The sequence below is a fragment of the Vanacampus margaritifer genome, chromosome 7 (genome assembly GCF_051991255.1).
Source record: "Vanacampus margaritifer isolate UIUO_Vmar chromosome 7, RoL_Vmar_1.0, whole genome shotgun sequence".
Taxonomy (NCBI): domain Eukaryota; kingdom Metazoa; phylum Chordata; class Actinopteri; order Syngnathiformes; family Syngnathidae; genus Vanacampus; species Vanacampus margaritifer.
Window position 1 is genome coordinate 16,992,076 of NC_135438.1, and position 20,136 is coordinate 17,012,211.

General features: G+C 39.7%; 2 protein-coding genes across 3 annotated transcripts; one reads left to right on the forward strand and one right to left on the reverse strand.

Moving 5' to 3' along the window:
* Window positions 1–525: 525 nt before the first annotated feature.
* rfx1b (regulatory factor X, 1b (influences HLA class II expression)) lies at window positions 526–17,078 on the reverse strand. Of its 2 annotated transcripts, none has more exons than XM_077570246.1 (18): window positions 16,930–17,078; window positions 15,550–15,919; window positions 12,406–12,503; window positions 12,231–12,320; window positions 9,502–9,578; window positions 9,131–9,422; window positions 7,260–7,441; window positions 7,070–7,189; window positions 6,873–6,994; window positions 5,541–5,659; window positions 4,895–4,998; window positions 4,672–4,823; window positions 4,505–4,602; window positions 3,188–3,337; window positions 2,905–3,116; window positions 2,688–2,841; window positions 2,564–2,609; window positions 526–2,501 (listed from the first exon to the last, which is right to left on the reverse strand). In XM_077570246.1, exons 2-18 carry the CDS (start codon window positions 15,890–15,892, stop codon window positions 2,326–2,328), a joined length of 2,535 nt encoding a protein of 844 aa, XP_077426372.1. In that variant the 5' UTR covers window positions 15,893–15,919; window positions 16,930–17,078; the 3' UTR covers window positions 526–2,325. The 2 variants fall into 2 exon arrangements, with proteins under 2 accessions (XP_077426372.1, XP_077426371.1); XM_077570245.1 differs by having other exon boundaries at window positions 12,231–12,323.
* Window positions 15,763–20,029, forward strand: rln3b (relaxin 3b). Its single transcript, XM_077570248.1, has 2 exons — window positions 15,763–19,526; window positions 19,609–20,029. Exons 1-2 carry the CDS (start codon window positions 19,355–19,357, stop codon window positions 19,887–19,889), a joined length of 453 nt encoding a protein of 150 aa, XP_077426374.1. The 5' UTR covers window positions 15,763–19,354; the 3' UTR covers window positions 19,890–20,029.
* Window positions 20,030–20,136: the final 107 nt, after the last annotated feature.

Below are 20,136 nucleotides of genomic sequence, written 5' to 3' on the forward strand. Positions count from 1 at the left end.
TCACCTTTTTAAACCTCATTTTAACTTTTGCTGTGGATTTCTTCTCAGACAACACTTTTTTTCTTAAATTAAGCACTGTTGGAAAACAGTTGAAAAAAAAATGAAATCCTGATATAACTTGTACATTGTGCTCTTTGTAAAGGGTCGGTTTTGAAGTTCAGCACACCTCCAAAGCCTGGTCCAACATCACATTAAAAATAGAGCGTAGTACTCTGTAGGCATACCACAACATGTATCCTAAGGCAGTTTATGGTCAAACAACATACAAATTGGATATACGACACAAAAGAGCGAAAAATAAGATTGGACACTACAAAACTGATTATCTTAAGCTGGTGAATCAAGTTAATACACAGGTAACCATGGATACAATATAAGTGCTTAGCAACCAAGCTGATTCAAGTTTCCTTTTCTCTTGTACGACAGTTTGTTTTGTTTGCGTGAAGAAGTGATTAAGTATGTGATGTGGTGAAGGAAATGAATAGAGAAGGATGGGCAAAGGAGAGATGACAAACAGCAAACTCATCACATGGCTAACATGATTTTTAATAGCTACAAAAGTTCAATACGACAAGGCTACGGAACCTCCATAGAAACGCAACGATACATAAGATATAAGATCAATTGGGCTAGCAATCTCTCAAAGGCACAGCGTAATTAGTCAGTTGGCCAAATCAAAAAGAACGTGCAGAAAATAAATCAAATTTGGCATCCACAACCAGTTGCCCATTAACTCATTCACTGCCATTGACGGCTATAGACGTCAAAAATTCATTTGAACTATTTCTATTAGTTTCACATTTTTTCCCACTTTTGTTAACAAGAGTATGAAAACCTAGATTTTTTATTTATTGTACATTTAGAACAAATATAAAATTTGTTATTAATCGCGAGTTAACTATTGAAGTCATGCGATTAATTACAATTAAAAAAAATTATCGTCTGACGCCCCTAATTTATAATAATCTTTTCTTTCTTTCTTTTAATTCGGGGGATCAGGAGATAATTTTTTTTAAATTGTAATTAATCACATGACTTCACTAGTTAACTCACGATTATCACAAATTTTATATTTGTTCTAAATGTACAATAAAACATTTTTTCTAGGTTTTCATACTCTTGTTAGCAAAAGTGGATTTTTTAAAAAACTAATAGAAATAGTTAAAATGAATTTTTGACGTCTATAGCCGTCAACGGCATCGAATGAGTTAATGAGCCCACAAGATCCATTAATACTGATTACAAAACACCCGTGCATAGACTGCTTGAAAGGCAATGGGAGTGATTATTTGAGAAACCACAAGGATCATTTCCTCCACATCATCTGCTTAGTGGTTAAGGCGGGGCAAGGGAGACTCGTGGAAATATCACGTGTGCAGTCTATCAGATAAATCTGTGACGTCTGTGCAGGGCTGGCCACTGAATGTTGTGGGAAGGCACGGGGCTCATACATGATTTACATGACAAAAGACAAGCAGCACGAAGAGCAAAGAATACATCATTGGCATAAAGGGCGCTCCCGTTTTCTTATTTTCTTATATGCTCACACTGGAAAAACACACACTCAACACCAAAGAATCTCTAAAGAGGAAGTCAACCCCCCCAAAAATAATTGACAATAATACGTTATATGTGACCTCACTAGTCTAAACATGACATTCGGATTAATATTACATTTGTATAATATGAGTTATGCAGCAAAATCTCAGTTTGCCACTTGCTGTCGACTGAAGATGACATCACAGTTGCTCGGTGCTCGGGCAACGACCAATCACAGCTCATCTTTAGAAAACGGGTGAGCTGTGATTGGTTGTTTTCACCTGTTTTCTGAAGCTGAGCTGTGATTGGTTGTAGCCAAAATTTTCGCCCCTTGAGATTTTGCTGCATAACTCATATTCCACAAATGTAATATTAATCAGAATGTCATGTTTAGACTAGTGAGGTCACATATAACAAATTATTGTCAATCATTTTTGGGGGGTTGACTTCCTTTTTAGAGATTCAACAGGTGAGCTGTGATTGGTCGTTTTCACCTGTTTTCTGAAGCCGAGTTGTGATTGGTTGTTATTTGAGACCTGAGCAACATTGAGGTCATCTTTAGTCGACAGCAATTGGTAAAATGGCCGCCCCTTGAGATGGACAAAAAACGGCTGGGTTTTGCTTCATAACTCATATTCCACTCGTACAATATTTAGACATACAAGATATTATTGTCAAGAAATGTTCAAGGTTGACTTCCACTTTAAACAATTCGGAGGAGAACAAAGGACAGCAAATGCAGGATGGGATGACTTGATGGCGTTAAAGCAAAGTGTGTGTTTTCCTCTAAGCCGGCGTGTTGTGTGTCTCTGTCAGACTGTGCAGGCTTAAACCGGTCCTGGGCTGCTTAGCAGGCGGCTCCAACAGCTCCTTGTCTTCCAGCATGCCCAGAGAGCTGGACTGCAGGACCAGATCTGCGCTCTCCTCCTCGCTCTCTTCATCCTCATCCTCGTCTTCCTCATCTGATGGAGAACAGCAAGTAAGACGACCTTACGGGAATCAGCACCAAGTGGGCTGATGTTACCTTTCTCCAGGTCTGGAGTGGATCGGCTCTTGACAGTGCTGGCGAACTACATGACGGACAAACACAAGCAAACTCACAAAAACGGGACATTGGAAAGCAGAAATCCCCGTTTCCAGACACTCACTTCTCCCATGACCGCAACCGGGGTCTCCCCTTTGGCCTGAGCCACCCTGTGCTCGATCAGGTAGTACATGTACTCGTCGTACAGCAAGCGGATCAGGTGAAAGGATCCGAAGCTGGCGGCGCTGCGCAGGGTCAGGTCTCGGATGACCATGGAACTGGCGGGTTGCAAAGACGTTTTTAGACTTTTAACACTTGAACGTGCCTCGCCAGCAACTCACCTGTAGAAGGACCAGTTGAGCAGGAAGACCTTGGCGGCCTTGGGCAGGGCGACGGGGTTGGCCTCGTAAGGTTTGAGCGCCTGCGAGACGACGCCGTCCAGCCAGGAGGCCCACTGCTCCAAGGAGTTCTGCTGCTGCAGGGTCATCTTGAAGTCCTGCTCGAGCCGCTGGACCGTGCGGTCCTCGCACTGACACACCCAGGACGCTTGCTCCTGATGGGGGCGAGGTGGGGAGACCGTTAACGTCCCGCTAAGCTTGCGCGCGACGCCGGCGGCCGGCGGACCTGAACGTTGGTGAAATCGACACGGTTGAGGTCAGAGAGCATTTGGTTGATCTGAGCCGAGTTCTGGAGGACGGCGCGGGCTGCCTGGGCCAGGTGGTTCAAGCTGGTGTAGCGACGCAGCGTTTGGGAAAAAGAGCTCACGCACACCACCTGAAGGGGGGGACACAGAAAGTGCAATAGAAAATGGCAGCAGTGGTACCTTCTCAGGCGTCTGTGCTATTTTTTGCCAATTATTTAACTTTTTAGGTTTAGATCAATTTTTATGTTTGGTGTTCCACAGGGTTCAATTTTAGGGCCCCTGCTGTTTTTATTGCATTTGCTGCCTCTGGGTTCTATCAGTAAGAAAGCATGGCATTTCCTTTCACTGCTATGAGGATCACAGTCCAATCTATGTCCCGCAAAGCGAAAAGAACACTTTCTCCTTAAGGCCACTTTTGTCAAATCAAAGACCGGATGGCACCCAACTTCTTGATTTTCAATGAAAAGAAAATAGTTATGGTGTTTAGTCCTTGTTGCCCCCTGGTATCTATATTTTAAGCCAAGAGTCTCAAACTTCGGTATTTGGCACTGTGATTTTAAATTGGACCAGCAAATTGTTTCTGTTGTTGAATTTTATTTTTTTTTACCTTATAGATAGCAAGCAAGGGGTCTGCAACCTGTGGCTCTTTAGACCCTCTCCTGTGGCTTTTAATGTGTGTATATATATATCCATCCATTTTCTTAACCTCTTGTCCTCGCAAGGGTCGCGGTGTGTGTGTATATATATATATACATAAATAAAATACATAAATAATAAATAAATAATAGCCACAAAATGTCAAAGAAAGAAAGAAGAGAAGCAGAAAATTACCATAATATGTCCATAAAATTGCCAAAAATGTCAGAAAGGCAGAAAAGTCAAAAAAATTATGAAAAAATACACCCACCAAAAAATTATAATCCAAAAACGGAAGACAAAAGATAGAAGAAAATGAATCTCAGTATTGGATGCTGCATATTTTTCTGCAAAGCTCTAACTATCTCTTGGTCCCTCATTCCCACATTCGACTAACACTAACACACTGTTTCCTTCACCACCATGTTTTGCGGCTCCAAACTGATTTTTATTTATTTATGTGGCATAAAATGGCTCTTGTGACAGTAAAGGTCGCTGAACCCTGGTATATAACTTCTATGCACATTAACAGACTATCAGTAAAATGACACAAAAATGGCTTTAAAGAGCTAAGCTTAAGCCTCTCCTTTCACAACAGCAATTAGAAACACCAAAAAGAGCACTTCTGCCAGGCACTGGAAACTGGACGGAGGCATGCAAACCTTAACGCGGACCATCTCCTCTGGGATGTTCATCATGGCGCCGGACAGCCAGCTCTCCAGACTCTTAGCAAAATTACGGATGGCCTGAGTTAAGGCACCTGAAGGGCGAAGCAAACGTGTTGAAATTCCACATTTGGTGTGCCTTTTTCATCCCCCTGCATACTTACTGGGGATGGGTCGGAGCACATCGGGGATGAGGATTTCCACCAGCGTCTGATAGAGCAGGTTGTCACACGCTCTCGTCCAGTGGAGGACAGGCTCGAACTTACACAGCAGCACAAGACACGATTTTGGCAGACGTTTTTCCGACTCGTGGTGACTGGAAGAGCACACGGTTGCTATTGTAGTGGCGGGGGGTGCTGGATCAGGCGTTTTACTTTTGACACTCACAGGTTGAGAGTTTCGGGGTCGCTGCCTTGGCTGAACCTCCAGAAAGACTTCCATAGTGTCTCCACAAGAGTGAACTGAAGGTTCACCATCACATCCAGAACGGCCTGTTGGCGAGGGAGGAGGGAAAAAAAACAGGATCGTAGAGGTGCCACCTATCAAAATTGCGGTGAACTGAAATGCTGAAAGGTGAATTGAAATGCAGGATGTGAGTCTTGACGAAGTTAAAAATGTTGAGATAGAGGATGAGAATTAGCAAAAAATGTGCATGCCGCGCTAACACTGCACGATTATAGCAATGCAAGTGACAAAAGCGCCAAGGCAGGTCAATGAGGATTTTACAGCATATCTCAAATTAGAACTGATGAAATGCTAGCATATGCTAGCAGTTATTATGCTAACATAGAGCAAGAATACAATTTGAGTAGTAAAAGTCATAAAGGTAAATTGATTCAACATCTTGCCCTGTAGTCCAGTATTATTTCAAATGACAATTGATAGCCTAGCATGCTAACATGGTGGCGTCGGTATGGCAGCCTGAGTAGAGAAAGCGCAGAGGCTGATAAAACTTTCTAGAGAATTCATCAAACGCAAACAATTTGCATAACTTACGACAGGTAGCGAAACTTTGTGTTTTTCTGTTGCATACCTCACAGTGTTCCCTGTAGAGCGTCTGAAAGGCTTTGAGGTGTTCAGGTAGGATCCCATCAGGCAGGCTGCGCGCTTGCACGTTTATGTCGACAAAATCAGGCAACGGGCGTGCTGCTTCTGCACAAGATGGAGGACACAATGTAGTCACCGCTGTACTGTATATTGTCTTTCAATCTGTTGTGCCTGTCAAAAGCAAGCCTGGTAGTAACTTTGATTGATGTACTAGGGCTGGGGATCGATTCTAATTAGCTCAATCGATTTGATTTTGATTCACAAGAGTTCAGTTTGATTTGATTGCGATTTCTCTAGATTCGATTCGATTCATTTCAATTCATTCCGGTTATGGGATATCAATTCTTCTAAAATGTCAAAGACATGATAAAAACTACACAAATAGTAAATTTGCAGAGGCAGTAACTGGTCAAATTATTTAGTTTAAGGTAACACCGTGTTATAATAAGGAGGTACACAAACATTGACATTAGCAAGGATAAGATGAAAATATTTTCATAATTCTAATTCAAAAATTGTAAATATAAATGAACTAATTTGCTCCCAATAATGTATAAATATGATCTATTTTAAATGTTTAAGTGTCCCAAAGACGTATTTATACGTTTTTTATGCTAGCGAATACAGAAGACTTTGATGTAGCCTCTTAACAGCAAAGAACGGTTAAAGAAATGGTAGTTATTACACAAACGGCCAGCATGTGGCAGCAGAACAAAAGAGATCTACCAGGGCCATGTTGGAAAAAAGCTATTTTACTCACATGTCTAAATAGAGATAAGCTATATTCTAATGCTAATTGCTGCACAATGAAAACAGATTGAAATATACTTTTTTTCTGATGAAAGAAGAGACTTTAGTCTTTCTTTTGGTAGGTTCCATGTTTTTATAGCAATAGAACACAATATTCTATGGGCCTTGCAAAATAAGTCAAAATCCAGTAAAACAGCCGGGAGTAAAGGGGATTGCTTCAGTGAAAATGGCTGGTGAATGAGATAAAAATATTCTGAATTGTCTCAAAGTGCAAGAAGTCAAGTCTTTCATAAATGTAAGAAAACACTTTTACATTCATGTGAACAGTAAATTTCAAGGAATCTATAAGATACAACAACAACAAAATCGGAAGAAATAATTTATGGGGAAAAAAAGAGATATTAACTTAAAATGGTTCTATGAATCGATATCGGGCTCGCTAAGGAAAATTGTTTCGATATCGATTTTCTTATTTATTTTTCGTAATATATATATATTTTATTTGTAGAAGTACGATAACTTGCAAAGTACCATTGTATACATTCAAATAAATATGCCAGTTCCTCACCCAGGAACTGTTGATATTGCTGCACCTGGGCCGAAATATCACAAACAGCTCCTGCCAGCTGCTGGGACATCCCCCCTGATGTCCCATTGGTGATCCCCTCTGTCTTCTGAACGGCCTTGATCCTTTTGGACAAAGTACAATCAGGTCGCAGCAATTAACAAGGGTCGGCCTCTTTTTCTGACAGCCCACCAGGATACCTGTTTTTCTGTGTGAACGGCTGCTGCCGCATCGCCATGTGCTGCTGTTCATCCATCAATCTGAGTAGTGGCGAGCCAGATTTGATCCTGAGTCCATAGTAGTGGTACTTCGAGTTCCCCCTGAAACAAGCGTGCGAAGGCTCGCAAAACAAAGTCAACGACAACAACGAGCATTGTGTACCGTGCCTACCGGGTCCCGAGCCTTCGAGTGCGGAGGCCCATGAAGACAGACCGGATGAGTTTGCCAAATGAGGCGGCATTGACCGGTTCTAGCTTCTGCTCCTGGCAATGTAGCAGGTAGTGGTAGTAGAGGGTGCAACGAGGTAAACTTACCCCCTCGGCACCTTCGTAGTTGTCACATAGCCACTGCACCTGAAGAGAAAATATATGACAAATACAAACCGGAGAAATGTCAAGTGTTGTGTGCTGAAAATTATTTTATTCGTCATCTATCACATCAACTGATTCACTCCCAGCCATTTTCGCTCCCAGCTGTTTTCCTGGATTTTGACTGATTTTACAATTCCCACAGAATATTGTGTTCCATTGCTATAAAATTAGGGAACGAAAAATAGAGTCTCTTCTATCATCAGGGAAAAAAGTGTATTTGTATCTGTTTCCGTTTTGCAGCAATTAGCATTAGAATATAGCTAAGTTTCATCATTATTCACATTCCAGTGAAAAACACTGGCAAAAAGAGCGTATCGCAAAATGGCCCTGGTTGATCTCTTATACTCTGCTGCCACCTGCTGTCCGCTTTTTTGTAATAACTACCATTGCTTTAAGCCACCTCTTCATGTCAGAAGCTGATTCAAAGCCTTCTGTTTGCTCTTGCATAAAAAACTAGGGGTGTCAAAATTAGTGCGTTAATTTTGAATTAATTTCAAGTTCCTTTAACGCCACTAAATTTTTTAACGCACAATTAATGATCACCCCATATTTGGAAAGTCTGTATAGGGGGAAATCCAGTCAAAATTGAGCAGTAATACATTTGATAATAATGCATATATTTGTGGAGACTAGACAAATTGTAATTAATAATTTTAAAAATGTGCAGAATTTTCCCAAGTTACTTCATGTTAAAGATAGCTCTTAATATGAAAAGAAACTCTCACCAACGTCTTACAAATTCAATTATGCCATCTAGTGACAGAAAAATGACCTTAACACAAATCAATATCACACTGATGTTTTTTTTTACAGTACATCTTTTTAATTTTAACTCAATTTTATGAATTATGAAATTACTGTATTAATGACTAAAAGATGCAGCCATATTTCTATTAGTTGAACATTTTTTTAGAGATGTCAAATGATAATTTTTTTTAATCAGATTAATCACATTTTAGAATTTTGATTAATCACTATTAATCGCTTAATTAAAAAGTATTTTTTATCAACATTGTTTGCCTACCAAATTTGACGAGCACCTTGTATGTGTTAATTTGTTCTACATTTAATGTTATAAGGATGTCGTCAACATGTTTTGATCCACTGCACGCTCTCCTCCTCTTTTTCTAATCAGTTGCATAATTGCATAATTTAAAATGGGAAAGAAAATGACCCCAATATTTTGACACACAAATATTCTGAATGCCATGCATAAACATTAATTAAATGCTTTACTTTCATGCATTTAGTTATGTTTATTGCTCATACACAACCTGTGCTACCTTTAACAAAACCATCCGCTGTCAGGTAAAGGATCATCTGCAGTCAAAATTAATAGTGCGATTAATCTGCGTTAATACATGATTAATGCGATAATTTTTGGTTCATGCTTTAACTTTGACCGCACTTTTTTTCCCACTTTTATGTTAACAAGAGTCTGAAAACTTGGAAAAAAATATTTTATTGCACATTTTTAAGATATAAAATTTGCGATTAATCATGAGTTAACTATTGAAGTCATGCGATTAATTACGATTAAAAAAATTTAAATTGCCTGACACCCCTACATTTAAAAAAAACGTATAAATACGTTTTTGGGAGTGAAGGACAAAGTATTAAAAAGCATATTTACCCATTTTTGGATTTGATTGAGTTAAGATGAGTACTCACAGTGGCCGGAGGGGCACGTGAATTTGGGCTGGAGTAGCTCTGTCCTCCTCCTCCTCCTGTTCCCACCCCTCCTCCTAACAAATAAGCCCCCTGAATAACATAACCGGCCCCGCTCGCAGAGGTGCCCCCGCTCGTGGCAGCTGCCGCCGCCACTGAAGAGGCAAGAGCCTGCGAAGTCACCGAGCCGCTGATGTCGGATTCCGAGCTAGATGTGGCCTCGTAGAAGTTGGAGGAGGCGGGAGGGGTCTGAGAGTAGAGGGGTGAGTCGGAGAAGGAGTAGCTACCCGGGCGGCTGGAGGGAGACGCAAAGAATTGGAAGTGGACGGTTGAAAGATGAAACATGCAAACACATCAATGTTTTTGTCTCTCACATAGCGGATGTGGTGAAGGCATTGTCGCCGCCTCCGCCGTCCACATACTGCACCTGGCCTGAGTACACCTGCTCCACCTTCAAGCAAAACAAGGAAAGAGGAGCTTTGACCTGACTTGCTCAATTCACAACAAAACCGCAGCATCAATTAGCTTGAAACAATATCAGGTTATTTTTATGTATTTAGTTATGCGGTATTCATTACAGAAGGGCCATTCTCGATAAATTTCAATAAATTGGGTTGCTCTTTGTAAGAATGCTTTAGAGTCACTCCTTTGTGCGTATGTGCAAAACGATTTGCCACTGATTCTGGAAATTGTGGGCTCAAGCAAGAATTATGAATATTTATATATTTTTAGTATGATCTTTTTTCATATATTCCAGTGGTCATACCACTGTGACAAATATTCTTTTTGCGTTCAATTATGATTTTTTTTTCCAGTTTTCTTTTTATGCTTTAAGACTGCTTTGTTGATTTATTATTTGAATATAAAGATATCATGCATTTGAAAAAAAATCACGTGTGACATAGCAGGTTATTATAAAGCAAAATAAAAAGACAGAAGAAATAAAATACGTAAATGCATGAATTTATTCAAACATTCATGCAAAATTCATTCGTGCATGAACAATCCCCCTTTTTGGGGGGGGGGTTACATCACAGAATCTTAAGCCCTTCCACAGTTAACTATAGGCATATAATGATTAAATCTTACCTTTGACAACATATTTGTAATGAAATATTAGGTATTTTGCTGGCTATTTTTCTAGTGCAGAAGTAAAACCCCGCCTCTCCCCATGTGGTTGCCACACCCCTCTCGTTCGAACCGGCTGTTGCCAAGAAGCGCTGTGTGGCCACGCAAGACCGGCCAGCCGTTGTAGTATAACTGCGTCTTCTTTACATGTGGAAATTAGATGGATGTTCAATTCTTCAATAAACATTAGAAACAAAACGGCTCCTTGCCGCAAGAAATCATAGTGAAGGAAAGAAAGTGAGTCGCGAACCGCTGACCTGTTGCTTACAGGGTGAGCGTGCTAACCACTACACCATCCGTGTATTAGGTTTAATGGTCATTGCACTTTGGCATTGCAATTGATTACTTTGAATTCATTTGGACAGAATGTTTACCGATAAAGGCTACTTTTGTCACTATCCCATGGAGGTCTCAGAGAAAGTGGGCGTGTCGCAGAGGCGGTGCGGGGCTGGGGCCGCACCTCATGGCTCAAAAAGTTTCAACAGCTTGTTTTCTCAGGTTGGGAGGGGCTGTTGCTTGGAGAGCAGAATGAGCTAGAATTTCTCATAGAGGAGCGAATGGAGGACAACACCACTTTGGTGATGTTTTTGGTGAGGAATTAGCATTTTAACATGGCTAAAAGCTCCAAAAAGTTGATTTTTCAACATTGCTGTCCCTTAAAAAAAAAAAAAGCCATTCTCAAATAGCATCCTCTTGTTAAAAACAATTTTGACACAAAAATCAACATGTAATGATGTAATGTAATGGTCATACTAGTAAAATTTATATAAATTCAACAAATATCATACAAGTAGTTTTGAAATTTTGTTTCTCAGGCAAGGTTATTTTAGTTAATGAAAACTAACGAAAAAATAAAATTTGAATTTTTTTTTTTATTAACGATATAAATTAAAAACGAAAATGTTTTTTAAAAAACTAACTGAAGCTACATTTGATGTTTACAAAACAAACTATAATTATAGCGAAAATGTCCTTTGTTTTATGCTTTGGTAATTAATACATTTACATTTAATACATATGTTTTTTTTAAGCGTGTCACACAGAAGTGATGTCATCAAGCAGAAGCCAATAAAAAAGCACCTTCAGATGACATCGCTCCTAGGTGACAAATTTGCCTCTTGGACTTTTGGCTCGGCTCGCCTGCAACGCTAGGTAAGAAATAAGTTACTTTTTTCATTTTATCATTGTGTTTATTAAATCTTGCACACCAGTAATACACAGCATAAAAAAAAGAAAACTTATACTAAAACTAAACTAAAAAAATATATATATTTTTAAATAACTACAATTAATAAAAACTAACAGAACCACCCTGAAAACTAATTAAAACTAACTAAATTAAAAAACAAAACTAAATAAAAACTAACTAAAATGAAAATTCCAAAACTATAATAACCCTGCACTTTCAGAGAATCACTCAGAACGACGATATGTAGTTTTGTATATAGGTGAGCAAATGTTGAGTGAAAATGCCCTACTGCTAATAACTAGGTGGAAATTATTATGATTTTCATTTTATACTTTACTATCCATCCATCCATCCATCCATCCATCTTCTTAACCGCTTGTTCTCACAAGGGTCGCGGGGGTTGCTGGAGCCTATCCCAGCTGGCTTCGGGCAGTAGGCGGGGTACACCCTGAACTGGTTGTTATACTTTACTAAGTAGGCACAATTTTTTTTAACAGATGCAAATAATTATTATAATGCATCTCTCTGAATATGTACTGTCACAGTTGCCAAAGAAGTCTAATTGCTTTCACATGATTCATATGAACAGGAAACGATGGAAATGACAGCAGCAGGCCCGTTACTAAAGCATATCCTGTCACTCTCTACTGGGGGTGGGGTGGCGTTGACATATAATACATATCAAGACACTTTTGGGAGGGTTGCAGTTGCAAAATTGCTGGTCCATCTCCTGCTCATGCCTGTACATAGGATAATGTAATAATCCTCATTCAATTTTGTCTTTACCTCTTGGTTGATGTGTACAGACTGCAGGTTGTTGACGTGTCCTGATTGAATCCTCTTGCCAGCCTGTGAAACCGTCTGCAACACTGACCTCTGCTGGTGAAAACAGTCACGACGTCAATATAAAACCACCGTGGAAATCAATAACCTCTTCTCGTCCAGTACGATGTCATCATACCTGAGTGGTGGTCTGCACTGGCTGGACCACCTGTGTAGGCACACCTGGGGCAGGTGAACTAGATTCTGACAGACTGTCATTGGAGTGAGCAGAACCCTCTGGGCACCAAACAAGTAGAGAGCGTGAGAAAGAGACTTGACCGAGCAAGAAAAACAGTCATGCACGCACAATGTGACAACTCACGACATGCGGCTTGCAAATTGTAATAAAAGCCGCTGTAGAACATCCCATGTGCGTTTTTGGGTTCGACTGAGGAGAAACTGACTCAAATACAATCGCCTCTGCTTTATATCTTGTGTAGGGAGAACGACAGCCTCGGACAGCTAATCTCCCCAGATGGAGAGAAATCCCTCCATCTTGTAAACATGAATATCAGATGCGAGAGGAAAATGAGACATGAGGGATGCTGGCTACAGGATGATGGACGACATGTGAAGGGAAGGTTCACACACTTCCTTTGAACTCGTTTGACTCATATACAGTATTTCCCAATTTGGGTTACGGCAATGTGACACCTGTACTTCTCCAAGTTAACAAAACAAGCTTTTACTCAATTTGAATGTAAAATACAAATTGCTGATGAACATTTGAAAACTACTGACTTCCCCATAAACAAAGTTCTCAATGCTACCCCTAGTTGTCCCTTGCTGAGCTGAGCTGAATCTTGTGGAACAAACCTTTCCGACTTTCTTGTGAGGACAGTGATTGTATCACCCAATGGACTCTCTCTCTCTCTCTCTCTCTCTCTCTCTGCTACTACTCTTCTCAGTGAGTGGCTGACAGATGTTCTGCTGCTTCTAACTTGTCAATACATCTGAAATGAAAGCACAGCTGTATACACATCATGAAATATGAAATGATGGACGAGACTGTGAAAGAGTCACGTTGAAGTCCCGGTTTGCAACTCAAACTGAAACCTTCAGATAAGCCCTTTTTTAAAAAATACATACGCATCTTAACTTCAGATAGAACATTCCATTTAAAAAAAGAAACAACTACACTCTACTCCCTTGTTTCTTTCTTTTTAAGTTGCATGTATTTTTAGAATACATGCCATAAAACGAATGATTATGGAACCATAGTAGTGCAAATGTATTTTATTTCACTCTTTCAAAAATAAATGAAAGAGTCAGAAAGACGTAAAACGTGATATCTGCGCCTGTTCAACACAAAATGAATAACAGCAAACAGTCAAGACATTTTCAACATAACAATTCTACAAATTAATTCAACAGCATAATTTTGTGAGATTTTGGGAGATCATTTGTAGATTCTCACTGAAGGCATCAAAACTATGTATGAACTGATGTGGAGTTACTGAACACGCAAAAAAAAGGGTGAAATAACTGAAAACATGTTTTTCAAAGTAGTAAAAGTAATTTTGCTTATATTTTTTTTTTTCTTCCCACAAGCTGTCAATTTGAATTGAAATAGATATTTATTTTTGTTTCGTTCTGTGTTTAGGTTTGGAAAAAATATATAAGCGTCTCTTAATTTGTACTCACTTTCCCTTTTTTTATTTTTATAATTAAATTACATTATGGGTTAGTGTGATCTCTCTATCCACATCCAAAAACGACTTGAATAGCATGTTTCTGTAGAAGAAAGATTTTGGGTTCAAATGATGGTATGTTGGCTGTAATATTATATTCTACTTCAATCAAATATTCACAGTTAATTGTGCTCATAAGTTTACATACCTCTTGGGTTTGTACAATCACATTACAATCATAACTGTATGATGAGAAAAAAGCTTAATGCCCATAAAATCCAAAATACTGGTATTATTTTTTATATTTTCAGAGGTTGAAGTGGACATGAGATGTGCATATGAATTTTGGTGATGATTCATAGATATTTTTTTTTTCCATTAACCAACATTTAGCTTTTGTACATTCACCGTTAAGTTAAGTTTACATACGCCACAAGTGTATCAAAATGACTGAATAGGCCTTCTGATTAGGAGGCAGACAAGCCCCAAGCCCGCCTGCCCCAACGTGTGACTTAGTGGGTGAGAGTATACTGTGTTACTTGACACTAGCAGGCAAAAATATCCACTAACAGACAGTCCGAAAATAAACTTCCAGGAAAAGAACTAGCCTAAGGCCTCATTCTCTTTCATTCTGTTCTCATTAAGATTTCAAAATGCCAAGAAAATCCTTTTGACATTTAGTAATATTTTTCACTTAAAGGGGAACAAGCTACAATGATGTGGATCTCACAGCCAGAAAATATGTATTTGCCACATTAATAGCCAGCTTAAGTTGCCATGGATACAGATTTCTTTGTTAGTAATTGGGAATTGCTGCTATTTCATAAGCTACATTATAACACTAACTCTCCCAACAAACTAAAAAAAAAAGCTACATTCCACCCCTCACATTTGGTATAATGTAACCTAGCAACCACATGCATCACATTATATTGTTGTGATCTGCTCCTCTACACACACACACACTCAATATTACTAAGTGTGCTGATGACGGTAATAATGACTTAACACTGAGCTGACTAAACATCATGACCACAAATTAAAACGGTTAGACAGAGGCAGGAAAATAATTATTCAAACCTTTTTCCCTTTTGGTATTACATGTGTGTTTGTGCTAGCAATTATCAGATCTCATTTACCATTTATTTAGAGCACTAACTGAGTTGCTAGCAAGATAAAAGTAATAGAATACTGACATTGTTGAAATTGACAAAAAAATTGATGAAGCTAAACATTGTTTAAAATAACAGGCAAAGAGCAGGATATCACAGGAGATGAGAGCAACGGCTAAATTTTGCCCACGATGAATTCAAATACTATTAAATTCAATTGCTCTTGCTAAATAACTTCTCAAGCACTTGGTATAACCAACATGGTGCCCGAAGCTTCCAGGTAGTCCCCAAGGACCACAAGTATCCCACCATAAGCCTGACCTAAAAGTAGCTAACCAACAACAAGACATTTTGATGTCCTAGGAAGGATGAGGAAGTGACCATTTGAAAATGTAAACAATTGCAGATTTATAGAAATAAAATGTTGCATATTGACATTTTGTTTCCCACCTTGTGAGATTATTGTTTATAGTTATTGTGAGAATCATTGACCTGATCATCAATCAGTATCATTAATTATTATAGATAACTGTTGCTCACCTGTAACAGTCACTATGATGTACTGGGGTGAGGTGCTCTGACCATTACTCTTCTGGGCCCCAGTGTGCTGGATTTCAGGGCTTATGTAGTGCTGTGTGGGAGCCGCTAGAACAGCTGCCTTCTGGCTCTGAGCCTGGGTAGGTGGAGCTTGGGAAGAAAGTGCATCCTGTCCAGTTTTGGCTGATTGGTTGGCTGATGCAAGGCTTCCAGAGGTTAGTGGTAATCCGGCCAGGAAGTGTGCCGCTGTTTTGGTGGAAGAGGGTGTGGTGGTGGCCGGCGTTGCTATGGTTACAGTGTCGGTCTGCTGAGGCTGGAGGTCTTCTGAGTATCCAGAAGTTGCCATGGCAACCAATGCTTAGAGGCGCTAATTCTGTTGATTAAAAGAGGGAGACGGAGCTCAATAGCGAATACCCTTTAAATGCCTTTGACGTCATATTCACTTGTATGTTATTGCCACACAAGCCCTTTGTGTGTGTATGTCTGAAGATTAAGTAGGGCTTTATCTCTAAATCTAAGCATTTTTTTTTTTTAGCCTTTCAAGCTTCAGTCCACTACAAAAGTGTAATAATTAAACAATTTTCCAAATTTTTATAATGTAAGCAATGGGCGTCAGTGTTTGATAAGCGTAATAAATACAGTATCTATTGTAACTTTATCACCTCTGTAGCTAAGGCTAGATTCACATGCACAATTATTGGACCCAGCCATTTAGGACTTTAGACCATCACAACAAAGGTAAGATAAACCACTTCGATGTGCACCCACACGGTAAACACGACCACGCACATCGTGCCACGGGAAGTGACTTCAATGTCACAACAAAAACTTTTCCCAAGTGATTTAAAGGAGTTTCTAACATTAAACTCCCAAATACGCACGTTTGGCAAGGATACGCGATTCAAAAAAGTGGATCATAATATGTCGGATTGTAATATATAGCCCCGCTTGCGTGAAGGTGTGTTGAGTTAGCGAGAGTGATAGCTTCCCCAGCTAACAGCTCTTGTCAGATAGTAAAGCTTCATGTGCGCTTGAGCTACCAAGCTGTTGGCCTGAAACCAATGATCGCGTGCTTGTAATTCTTCCACCAAGACACAAACACGTTTGTGTTCGAAGTTAAATGTGACACTCCGGGAAAAGTGAATAGTCGTGGGAAAAAGTAGGGTAGTCACAAGCTTTAGAACGCACCCGCCATCTTGTGCTCTGATCAGAGATCTGACATCGCCATAACAACCGCCTGCGCACACAAAAAAGCTAGCAACCACTTTCATCACCGACATGCTCGAGCACTTTCACCAAACACAGACGAACGCACAAACGAAAACCACCATGCAACTTTAGAGAGCACAAAATAATACCAAAATCTCGTTTTGATTAGTTCACCTCTGTTTTTGCCCGGGTATTGTCCTTTTAGTGGTAAGTTTTTCCCTTAAATTCGGGTTGTTGTTGACTCCCGTTGCTTGGTTCTTGTCGCCAGGACTACCGTGACTATGGCGCCTTGCCTTCACCCGGGCAACTGTTGCTAGCCTCTTTCCCAAACCCCGCCCACCACTATATGCTGATTGGACCACTTGTGAGGTGGTCATTACTTCATTAACAATGATCCTCTCTTAGTGGACAATCGCCACTGTCTGTCACTCTCACTAGGTTCCAAGCGTCTCATGACCACTTCTAGTTTCAGGGAAGGCTTACCACCAGTTCCAGTTGGCGTCCAGAGTCCCTCGGAGGTGGAATAAAAACTCATAGGCAGTATTAGCGTCTTTCGTTTCTTTCTCCAACTAAACAATACTACTTATTCCAGCAACACAAATAAGAGTGTGATGAATTTGACTGAAAGTAGGTACAAATTCGATTTATAACACACACAAAAATGTTCTGAACAAAACAACCAAGACAATGTACTTATGGACTAATTTTTAATGTCCTGCTATTTTTAGTAGGATAAAATGTTTTTGTTTTTTAAGATGTAACAATCATACAGAATGGCGGTGCTGTCATTTGAAATAATATATGAGCAATATTTTTCCAATTCTTTCATTTTGTTCATAAGGATATATTTGCAGTTTTTCGCAACTGGAAACAATTCTCGCAAATAAAATGACTCTGACATGCTTTTATAAACAAATGACGAAGAATAACAGCTGATTTAGCTTTCTCATGCAAATGAGCCAATGCTCAATCTACCTCACCTTACTTTGAGGTGCACCAACATGAGAATGGCTTTTGTTACCATGGTGAGTAGGGGCATCACATCACGAAGGGATATTGTTGATAGAAAAAAAAGTGTGTATGAACCGGCACGTCAGAGAATGAAAGCATTTCACTCGTCAAGTCAACACTATATTAATTATCCATGGAACTTTGTCCAATCCATGCATGTGACGCATGCAGATGACACACTGCCAAAAGCAAATGGCAATTTCACCAATATGTGCTGCTTATTAGGGGTGGGAATCTTTGAATGTCTCATGATTCGATTCGATTCTGATTTTTGGGTGTGTGATTCGATTCAGAATCGATTTTAGATTAAGAACGATTTTTGATTCAAAATGATTTGGTTGACAATGATTTTTGCTTCAATTTATAGATGTTCAAGGAACCGTAATGATCTACTCCAGTCTGACTCGCTAATGCTAATTAGCGCGCTACTCTCGGCACTTTTATCACTTAAAAGAACGGCTCCACACTGCAAAAAAACAACTTTTAATGGCATAACTTGATTGTGACTTTTTCCTTCTACTCTCTAATGTGGATACAATTTAACAGTGTATCTGACCGTGTGGAACCACACTGCCCCTCAGTGGCCAAATTGGGTACAACATGAACACGCCCAATAAAGGCACACACAAACATCGATTTGAGGACATTTAAAATAGATTCTGAATCATACTAAATCAGAATCGCGATTCTTATGAGATTTTCTTTGGGGCACACCCCTACTGCTTATCAAAACCTAAAGCTTTCTACAGCTCTGCTTACCTTTTCGGCTTTACCATATTGTTGTGTTTCAGAAAGTGTTGTTTAGCCATTACTTGAACGTGACTGAACTTCACGCACCTTAAAATTGGAAGGTATTATGGGAATCGTCCAAATTGTGATGTCACAATTTGGCAAAATTCAGAACTGCTTGCTTATAGCCCTTTATTTTATTTTTTTATAGGCAACTAACCAAACCATTACTATGTAACAATTGATGTGTGGCTATTGTACATAATAAATTAAAACAGAATTTGAAAGTGTTGCATAATAATATTTATAATACTTAAATTAAAATTTCAGTGCAGGATTGTACTTCTTTAGGCCATCCGGCAGTGAAGAATATGTGCATGAGCATTCATGTGTGCTCACAGGTAAAACAAGATTTACCAGAGATGTTGACCAACCAAAATTGATGAGGTGCCTGGAGAGAGTGATCTGTTTTCAGTTTCCTGTTGAGAAGATACTGAGATGACTGAGATATTGTTGTGTGTCACACAAAGCACAACAACAACTAACAGTGAGGGCAGAAAGGGCAAATAAAAGGTCAGAGGTGATTAGATTGCAGAGAGCTCTGTTGACGTCACCTGTGGCATGCATCATTTGCTATATAATCAGAACTTTTTTTTTTGTCACCGGATGTGCATTGTTGGCCCTAAAGGTCTCAGCTCTTATCTCTGGACATGACAAAGACCCGAGGTGCTTCTCTGCGAAACTGAGACCTATATAAGATGTCCAAAATGAAACACTGACCGCAAGGAGGTACATCACTTGGGTTTGTTAAGCCCTTTTGTGCACAGTGAGGCAACTGCAGCAGATTTTTTTTAGGACCATGTGGAAGGCAGCACTCTTGACCCTGTGTCTTTTGGTGGCATTGGTAGACAAGGTGCGGCCGAATGAAGCCCATTCTTTCTATGGAATGAAGCTGTGTGGACGAGAGTTTATACGTGCTGTCATTTTTACCTGTGGGGGCTCTCGCTGGAGGAGAAGCGTTGGTGACTCAGGTAAGACTGCCTAAAATGAAGAAAATTATCTGTAATAAGAAAAAAGAATTCTAAAAGAAGTTGTAATTTCTCTTTATATCAGCTCTTATTGGAGACGAGGCTTTTGACCAATGGAATGCAAACAATTTACCTCAAATGGCCAGTGAGCAGGATCCTGCACAATCCAACATATGGAGGGATCAGACATTTGATGTGGCAACTGTGGGCACTGGATTCAGCCGCAAGGCTCGCTCGCCAATTTTGGAAGAGGTCCTGGAGGCTCTTCGAAGTGCAGATAGGAAAGGGCGGGATGTAGTGGTGGGACTGTCCAATGCCTGTTGCAAGTGGGGCTGCAGCAAAAGTGAAATCAGCTCCTTGTGCTAAACATCATCCTGTCTCCCAAGTCCCGTGCAACATTCTCTTTTTTTCCTTTTTTTTTAACATCAAGGTCATGAATTGCATAATTATATGTTTTCTCATCAGGTGGGCTAGATTGATTTTGTGTATACAGTCAATAAAGTTGTGTGTCATTGGTAAGAAAGTTTCTTCTTCCTTATGTCTCCGTCTGCAAAATGCCTTTTTTTTCTGCCATCTTGATCTAGAACTGTTTTAGAAAACCCAGTGAGAACCT